We start from the raw sequence: 9,654 nt of genomic DNA on the forward strand, positions 1-9,654 counted from the left end.
TATTATTTTCTTTATTACTTTAGTATTGTATAATAATATAATATTATTATTATTATTATTATTATTATTATTATTACTGTATACTCTACCTCTAAATTGGACCTGATCACTGTCTCCCGTACAAAAAAGTGGTGGGAGGTCCAACATTTTAGAACAAGACTTAAAGGGACATCTTCCAATCCCAGAGGGGATTTCCCTTGGCTTTGGAGAGAAAATCCTGTTCTCTTATTGATTTCGGGGGAACATGACACTAACCCTGTTCAATGTTCGACCCTTCAGTTGTCAAGTGATCACTTAGGGGTGCGGATGAGCTTTGATATATGCATTGGAAGCAGTGCGTTGGGGTGGTGGCAGAGTATGGACAAGGTATCATAAGGAACTTAAGAAGATCCCATAGCACTCCCAACCCAAGGTAACGGGTGGGTGCTGAGATGCCTCCGCAGATCTTACTGGACTGCGAGTGATTTTCTACTACGTTGAAGGTATCATAAGGCACTTGGCGGCAGAGATGTAGCTATATGTCATCCCCCCCCCCCTCCCCGAGAAAAATATTAAGGGGCTAATCCCATGCCTCTAATCTTTAGCTCGTAGTGGTGGCAGATGTCCAAGAACAGAAAGGGAGGTGAGACATTTTGTGAAACCGCTCGGTTCTGATTACATAGTTAACATCTGCCTGGTCACATTCCATGATGATTGGAATAAGGTGACTCATGTGGCTTCTACTTCCGGTTCCTGACACGCTTAAGAGCTTAGGAAGCCACTTCTACAACCTTACAGAACGAGTTCTGTTGAATGTGACTAATGATGGGATGGACAAGATAAATGAGGACCTTCAAAGACCTCCAATGACGATATCAAATTATCTCATTTCAGGAACCTTTATTGGATTGCCCCGGTGTGGAAGCATCTCGAAAAAAATATCTACTGTGGACCAGATAGAAAAGTTCTCAGCGAGTCAATTTTGTAAAGTCCCCACCATGGAGGGCTTTCCTGCTGTCTTCTACAGTGAGCCGGCTGTGCTGGGACTACTTGCCAACGCCGTTAGCGCTTTCCTCGTTTGTATGCAAAACTTCTCTCTGTTCAACACCTCGGTTGCCATTGGCGGAGTGGAAAATATCCTTGCAGGTAAATATAAGGACATGGAAATTTGCCTTTAATAGGTTTTTGTAAGAAAAAGTGGTATGATGGTTGACGTTCCTCATTTCAATCTTCACAGGTGTCCATCTCATACTGATCGGAGGTATCACCCAGCTCATTGCAGGATTCCTGTCTTTCAGAAAGTATGACCATCTCGGTGGTACAGCCTTCATAGCCTTCTCTGCGTTGTGGAGCAGCTATGGTGCTACTCGTATTATTTCTGGTACAGAAGCAGAGGCACAGAACATCTCAGTTGCAGCAGGCCTACCTCAGATCCCAGTGACCGAGAGCGCCGTGGCTGGGCTAGTGCCCTACATCATAATTGCCTTCATTCTGGCTTTCTGCTCAGCGACGGTCAATTATATCATGCCTTTCGTGTTTGGAGCAATCACGCTGACGCTGATTTTTGAAGCAGTGGGCCTGTTTGGTCGTTGGGCCTTGGTAGTCTCTGGTGTGCTTGAGCTGGTCATAGTGTTGTGCGGACTCTATGGAGCAGCAGCACTGCTGCTGAAAGGCATCACCCAGAGGTACGTGCTTCCAGGCTTCGGCAATGCACTCTTCAATGTCCTACTCCTTGGGTCGGCCAACCGTAACTCCTCCAAGACAGCAGGAGAAGAGAAGAAAAAGAATACAAAGTATGCTGAGCCAATGGCCCTGGGTTACCTCTGCGACACCATCTCTCCTTTCATCATGGCCTTCTACTGCTTTGGTTATATGAAAACCTTTTACGTAGGTGCCATCTGGATCAGCATCAATGTCCTGTCTCAGCTGCTTTCCAGTTACTACAGTTATCTGAGGGATGACATTTACCACGCCACCAAGTTTGCTTTCCACGCCATCTTCTGGTTGGTCAAGTCATGGGAAGAGTTTACCGCCACAGTTGTCCTCACATCTACACAGGTCTCAGACGTCAGAGAGCTATTGGTGGGTGACTGGTTCTTCCTGGCTTCAGCTTGCATGTTCTGCTTTTTATCGCTGAATAAGGACGCCCTCGATATAGCACATAATGTTGCGTTCGTTCTAATGACCGTGTCCACCATCCAGCAAATCCCAAGCCGAGCTTACTATATATTCTTCGGAGTAACTTGCAGTCTGTTTACCGCTGTCTCCCTTTATGCAACCTTTGCCACCCTCGTGAATTCCATAGCAGAGAAAGTCCTGATACCCATCGGAAACCTGGCGATGTCAAGCGCCAAGTTCCAGGAAATTTTGCTGTGGGGCAGGCAGTGCCTACAGAAGCCGGGACAGGAGCTAACCGTCAAGGAAAATACCAGCTCCCACTCTTCTGACCCTCTCTTCTACCTCTGCAACGGCCTAGCTGCCCTTGCTGCCATCCAGAGTTCTCTAAACTATTCAATCCAAGCACATTTATCGATTCCCTGGGTGCTCATACCTGGCGCCATCATCCAACTGTACATCTGCAGAATCGACGTCCAAGGAGGTCGAAGATTTGGCTCCGTTCTCCCGTTTTGTTACTCTGCTGTCTGGGCCACCTGGGTCTGGCTACGTTTTACAGGTATGAGATAGATCATAAATCAAACAAATATAATGTTCTTTTTAAAGGATACCAATGTTCCTTAGATATCCTTTAACTGACTCCCCCTGCCCTCCCGGCAACCCCCAAAACCTTAGGCTCACCTTGTATTAATAGGAAAGTGAGCGCCACTCATGTTTCCAACAGAAGGCCTCAAGAGACTATTTCCACCTCCATTATGTTCCGTCTTGGTGTACTCTGGACACTCTGAGACCAATCACAACATCTGATTTTTCTGTAATCAGTAAAGACTAAAAGATGATATCTCTTTCCTAGGTCCACTGCTGGGGATTGATCCAAACAACGATGGGGGGTTCACAGTGGGAGCAATCTTCTTTCTGGTACTGAACATCTTCATGATTACCTTTGGTAAGTAGGACGAAAATATCATTCAAATTTTATTCTTCCAACACAAGCTGTACAATATCTTTAGGGAAAGATAAGTAAAATAGACCTTTTGACAATGGGAACGTGTCAATGGACATGTCTACAAGTAACTAAAGACCTCCAGCCCTCCCTCCCTAGCCCCCTAAACTACCTTAAGCGGAATCCCTCCTCACCCAGGTGCTTCTTTACCTCCTATGATGGTGGCCTCCACCCATGTTGGTAACACTCTTGCCAGCAGGATCTAGCATGGAGCAAGAACAAAACCATGGGGTCTCTATCTCAACGGTGACATTGAGGTCTAGTCTCACCATTAAAAAACAAATTCATGCTCATCTCGCCTTCCTATACTTACTTACACCTCTCTAGTTTACCCCCAGGGGCCTGGGGGCTCCACCTAATCGTCTTGCCTCCCTGTCTATGTCCTTCCCCTGAAGTATTGTCTTGTCCTCTGTCCGCTTTCTCCCACTTGTGCTATATGAGAGTGTGGGGGGACCCCGCCTTGCAGATAGTCACTCCGCTCCCCATTTATCTTACCCCTGAGACACTGGAACAAGGGGGATTATACTCCAGGGCGGGTGGAGAGACGAGGCCAGTAAACTTGTTGCAAACTACTTTTCGTGATCTGATCAGCCACGTGGTTTGGTGGCGGACCCACGCTCCATCATAAGATCACCACTGTCTGTATTGATACCAAGCTACGACGTGCTCCCTGCTGGATCCCACATATTGTTCTATTGTTCTTTTGTATTGCTCCTTTGTGATTGTTCTGCTTTATGTGTACGCTTTTTCTTGACTTGTGTATAAACAAAATCTCAATAAAACAGATTGTACCAATAAAACAGATTTTACCAATAAAACAATTTCATGGCAACATTTGACAGTAGTCAAACCATTGTTTTTTCTTCTGTATGATGTCCTTCTCTGATTTGTTAATTGATTTCATCTATGACATCAATATGAAAGTAATTTTTTTGGGGTTTGCTTTTACCTAGCCGCTCACGCCAACACCGTCCTACTTCTTCTCACTATAATGATGGAGGCCGTGATAGTCAGTTTTCTGCTCTTCACGCTGGAAAAGCTTCCTCTGCAGTATGAAAGTAAGTGCTGAGTACTTGTATGGACTGTCGGGTCTTTGTTTGGAAGGGATAAGGTGTGTTATGAATGATGAGGTCATTTGTAAGAAGGATGGCCCTCAACTGAACCAGCATTTGGCAAAGTTCCTTCAGATAGGGGAGATGTTTAAGGGCCATACACATCTCCCCAACTGGCTGTTAGCAACCAGAGCAGACGGGGACATGTTTATGAGGGTCGGATGCTGGCCAGAGCATCCCAGGATGCTAAGTCCTAGGCGGAGAGATGTGTATGTGGGTGGGATGCCGGCCAGAGCATTGCAGGTTGGTTGGAGCTGGGCCGGGAGGAGTGTGTAATGCTCTTATACATCTCCTTGCCCAGATCTGGGCAACCTGGGATGCTCTGGCCAGTGTCCCACAAAGCTCCTGGCAACCAGTGTGAAAGTAAGTGGTGCCTACTTGTATGGACTGTCAGGTCTTTGTATAGAAAGGATAAGGTGTGTTATGGATGATAAGATGATTTTTTAGAAGGATGGCCCTCAACTGAACCAGCATTTGGCAAAGTTCCTTCAGATAGGGGAGATGTTTAAAGGCTTCATACATATCCCCAACTGGCTGTTAGCTTAGCAACCAGAGCAGAAGGGGAGATGTGTATGAGGGTCAGATGTCGGCCAGAGCATCCAAGGATGCTAAGACCTGGGTGGGGAGATGTATATGTGGGTGCGATGCCCGCCAGAGCATTGCAGGTTGGTTGGAGCTGGGCCGGGAGGAGTGTGTATGGCCCTTACACATCTCCTTGCCCAGATCTTGGCAACCTGGGACACTCTGGCCACCTTCCCACCCAGCTCCTGGCAACTAGTGATTTTGCTGGTTGCCAGGAGCTGAGCGGGATCCTGGGAGTGCAATTTGTTACCTCTGATATTAGGTAAAATAGGCTTTGAGTAGGCTTTGCTATATGAATGTTCATATTTTATCCTATACCTCTATATTCACGATCTGGTCCATGTTCCCCTTTCTCTAGTAACCGTGCTGTCCATATTCAGCATCATCTGTATCTACGGCTTCATGGCTTCTCTGGCAAACTGCTTGTTCAACAAAGAGCTCATCCCAGTGGGACCCTCGGTATTCAAGGTAGCGCCACATTTCTCTAAGTAATACATAGCAATGACATACATCATATGCCATAGTAATATAGACGGGGGGCACAACAGCAGGGGGAGACGAGCAGCGCATAGAAGATCCGTCCTAGAATCTTTGAAATATTTTAGGACGTATCTCCTATGTTTGAAGTCCACACGTGGTAATCTTATACAAAGCAAATTTATGTAAATGTGTTCCCTTGTGTCCCGTTTTTAGAAGGAAGAGCCAGAGAAGAAGGAAGAAGCCTCCGGTTCATGCCTCCTGCAGAATTCTCATCGCACAAGTGGTTTGAGGACAATAGCAAATATACTAGAGGATGGAGGGGTGTGCGGGATTCCAACAGACACGGTCTACGCTCTTGCGGCTTCCTGCAAACATCCAGAAGCCATCAAAAGGATTTATACTATCAAAGTAAGAAAAACATTTTCACTGCACTTATTAGTGAATTTCCTGATCGATGAACGCCAACAAAACGCATTCCAGTAGATGCCAGCTTCCAGTGCCTGTGTCTCACATGATGGTATAGAAACAGTTGATATGCTAAATACACATATGGGTACCATTGTAGCCATTTATAGATGTTGGTAACTCTTCTCAGCCAGCTTGTGATGCACACGCGTCTGGCAAACTGCACCTGACAATGAGTGGATTTACAAAACGTATATAAGAACTGCATATTCCTCTAATACAAATATATTGGGGATTAGGTATTTGTTGCTTTTAGATTTTAGTGGAAGGGAATACTAGAAATGTACATACAGGTACACCAACAGTTTGTGAACACCTGACCACCACATCTATAGGAGCTTGTTGGACATGTTATTCCAAACCCATGGCCATCAATATGGATTTGCCCGCCGACCATGCACATTAATATGGAGTTGTCTGCCCATTGTGGTTATACCATCCCCCACTATTCTGGGGAAACTTTCTACAAGATTTTGGAGGGTGTCCATTTGTGAGGTCAGGTACTGATGTTGGATGAGAAGACCTGGCTCATAATCGTCTTTCCAATTTTTCCCAAAGGTGTTCAGTAAGGTTGAGGTCAGGGGTGTGTGCAGGACACTCGAGTTCCTCAACACCAAACTGGTCAAACCATGTCTTTATGGAGCTGGCTTTGTACTGGGGACAGTCATGGTGGAACAGAAAAGGGCCTTCACCAAACTGGTCAATCCTTGTCCTAATGGAGCTGGCTTTGTACACAGGGGACAGTCATGGTGGAACAGAAAATGGTCTTCACCAAAATGTTACCACAAGGCTGGAAGAGCACAATTGTCTGCAATGTCTTAGTATGATGGAGTATTAACAGAACCCTTTACTGGCAACACCTGAACGCCACCATTTGGAGGGCTTCCAGTTCATCCGAGTGGTGTTCAGTAGGGTTGATGTCAGGACTCTGTACAGGACACTCAGGTTTCTCTGCACCAAGCTGGTCAAACCATTTCTTTATGGAGCTGGCTTTGTACACAGGGGGCAGTCATGGTGGAACAGAAAAGGGTCTTCACCAAACTGTTACCACAAGGCTTGAAGAACACTTGTCTTAGTACGATGTAGTAATAACAGAACCTTCATTGGAAATATCTGAACTCCATCATCTGGAGGTGGGTCCACATAGTTTTGGCCATCTAGTATAGATATGACATGTAAAAATGAATCCATGTACATCAGGGGTGAATAAATTGGTGGCATGCTATACGATGCATTTACTGATACAATTCTTTATATTACAGGAAAGACCTTCAGAAAAACCTATTTGTATCTGCATTTCCAACCTGGATCAGCTGAGGGTCATCAATCCCCCCTTCAGCCCCCTGCTATGGAGGTTCATGGACATGGTATACCCTGGAGGCATAAGCTGCATTGTAAAGAAAGGCGAATGGCTCAAAAGACTAGGTAAGTGGCATTTAGTATGTTCTAACAAGCCTATCACTATGTCATATTTTTAACGCCTGGGGATCTTTTCCTGGTAGCCGAGTGAAAGTTGTTGCAACATTGGTATTGGTTTATTAAAGGAGTAGAGGCTGTTTACTTAGCAAACTGAACAAAAATAAATAGGATGAACCTGTGCTCATGCTCAATACCCAATAGTATGTCCTTAGACTTACAGCCACTGGAGGCGGGTGGATGGGGATCGGGTGGTGATGGCCATGAACATTAGTGCGGGTGGGCTGGCATGGGTGGTGATGTTCATAAATGTTAGTGTGTGTGGGGTGGGCTGGCATGGGTGGTAATAGTCATGAATGTTAGCAGGGGTGGGGTGGGCTTGCAGGGGTGGTGATGGTGATGAACATTCCAGGGGGTGCTGCTGTGGTGGTGAACGTTAGTGCGGGTAGGGTGGGCTGGCATGAGTGGTGATGGTCATGAACATTAGCAGTGGTGGGGGTGGGGTGGCATTGGTGGTGACCCTGTCTGTCATCCCTCCCAGCTCACTGGTTGCCAGGAGCTGGACAGGACACCAGCCAGAGCACCCCAACCAGCTCCTGGTAACCAGTGACATCAATGAGTTTGGCAGGACAATGGATAGAGCCCCACAGGTTGCTAAGAGCTCTTAGCAACCTGGGACGCTCTGGTCGGGAAGGAGGCAATAGACACACCTGCCCCCACCCCCACGTGACCCAGTGAGATGCCGCCTGAGGCAACCACCGTAGGCTGCCTCATGATAACGATGGCTTGATTTTTACAAGAACGTGATTGGTTGATTGAAGTGAACACGGCTCCATCTTGTTTACTAAGTCTCTTTTCCTTCAGTAAACCATTCCATTGTCTTTACCATCAAGTTTACTGCCAAGTCTGGTCCATATTCATGGTGGTTTTGAAGGCTGCAATGGGCAAAAGGCCAACAAAGCAGTTGATGATCACCAGGTCAAGTGAGCATATGGTGATTGTCCACGGCTATGTTCCCCACAAAGTGTTGACAGATCAAAGTTGGTTCTTGCGGCCTGTCCCCGGGCGCCACCATCTTTTCAGCCACATCTTCTGGGTCCAATGCCACCCATCTCCTCCCATTGGCCAGCCACTTTTGATAGGCCCTACATTACTTATAGATGCTGAGGATGATGTCTATAGAAAAAAAAAGCCATACACATAAACTGTTTCGCAAATGTCAGCATCTTGGCAACAAAAGAGATTTTCCCGCCACCGAAACCTCTTCCAGATACCCTCTAGCTAAACGATGTAGTTAATGACGGCTTAAGCTCTCAGCACTCTGCCTTGCCCGCAGTAGACACATTAGCCAAGTTCATGTGTGAGTCAGTAACGAGTTGCATTAAACGAGGCGAAAGCACATTAGCTAAAGATTATTCTGCGATACAATAGTAAACCCGCCAACAGTAGCCGCTCTGATACAGCGCCCATAAAACCCGAGATCATTTGTATTAATAATTAAATCACATTTCACGCTTCCAAGGGTTCCAAGGTGAAACATTAACTAGGTTCTTCAAGGCTTGACATCACTCATGCCGGCACTGCCAGGGAATTCCAGAATGTCGATATGCTCGTCGCCCACGGCGACCCTTGCTGGGTCATTATTTGTCAATGTGATGTATTGTAACCAGAATGTTCATTGCAGGTGTGGGGCCCGCGTATGAGTTTGTTGGGACGCCGGACTCCATCATGATTAGGGTCCCCGACCACTCCGTCACGGCCCATCTTACCGATATGACGGGACCGTTAGCCATCACCTCTGCCAACCCGAGTGGAGAAAGCGACAGTACCCACCATGACCATGTCACATCGTAAGTAGCAGGGATGCCGTTTTATTGTCTATTTTTCTCTTTCATATTTATTTATTTATTTGTATCATTTGTTGTATCTCAGTGCCGCAGATCTCCTATAGACACTTCTTCTCTATATACACCCCAGCAATGGCTGCATTCTAGGGATGCACTGATACCACTTTTTTAAGACCGAGTACGAGTACCGATACTTTTGATCAAGTACTCGCAGATACCAATTACCGATACTTTTTCTTAAAGGGACAGGTCACATTTTTTCTAAAGCAATACAAACTAATGCTTTAAAGTCACTTTCTTAATATTATGATTCATGAGATGACAAGGGAGCATGACGCCGTTTCCTGGCCAATCAGGAAACCGGGCAGCGTGTAATCATGCGCTGCCCGGCTTCCTGATACAGGAAGTAATCGTGCTAGGTATCGGAGCATTTGGGCGAGTACGAGTACTCACCCAAATACTCGGTATCGGCACTGATACCGATACTAGTATAGGTATCGGTGCACCCCTACTGCATTTCATTTCATATTATAAATTTAAAGCTGTCAGCAGTCCAATAAAGAAAATGTAAACCCTAAAGGAATGACATTTTTTGAAAGTGTTGTATAAACAAAAAGTTTACTCTAAAAATATTAAATACATGTAAATCTGTGAA

At 45.9% G+C, this 9,654-nt stretch overlaps 2 protein-coding genes across 2 annotated transcripts; both read left to right on the top strand.

Moving 5' to 3' along the window:
- The first annotated feature begins 905 nt into the window (after positions 1–905).
- On the top strand, positions 906–1,459 carry LOC108793335 (ammonia transport outward protein 2-like). Its single transcript, XM_018564247.1, has 3 exons — positions 906–1,125; positions 1,217–1,389; positions 1,445–1,459. The coding sequence occupies exons 1-3, from the start codon at positions 978–980 to the stop codon at positions 1,457–1,459; spliced, it is 336 nt and encodes a 111-aa protein (XP_018419749.1). The 5' UTR covers positions 906–977.
- On the top strand, positions 1,407–9,016 carry LOC108793341. Its single transcript, XM_018564255.1, has 7 exons — positions 1,407–2,653; positions 2,948–3,040; positions 4,051–4,155; positions 5,150–5,259; positions 5,485–5,679; positions 6,999–7,161; positions 8,837–9,016. Exons 1-7 carry the CDS (start codon positions 1,504–1,506, stop codon positions 9,004–9,006), a joined length of 1,986 nt encoding a protein of 661 aa, XP_018419757.1. The 5' UTR covers positions 1,407–1,503; the 3' UTR covers positions 9,007–9,016.
- Positions 9,017–9,654: the final 638 nt, after the last annotated feature.

The sequence above is a fragment of the Nanorana parkeri genome, unplaced genomic scaffold, assembly GCF_000935625.1.
Source record: "Nanorana parkeri isolate BGI_ZX_2015 unplaced genomic scaffold, ASM93562v1 scaffold740, whole genome shotgun sequence".
NCBI classification, from domain to species: domain Eukaryota; kingdom Metazoa; phylum Chordata; class Amphibia; order Anura; family Dicroglossidae; genus Nanorana; species Nanorana parkeri.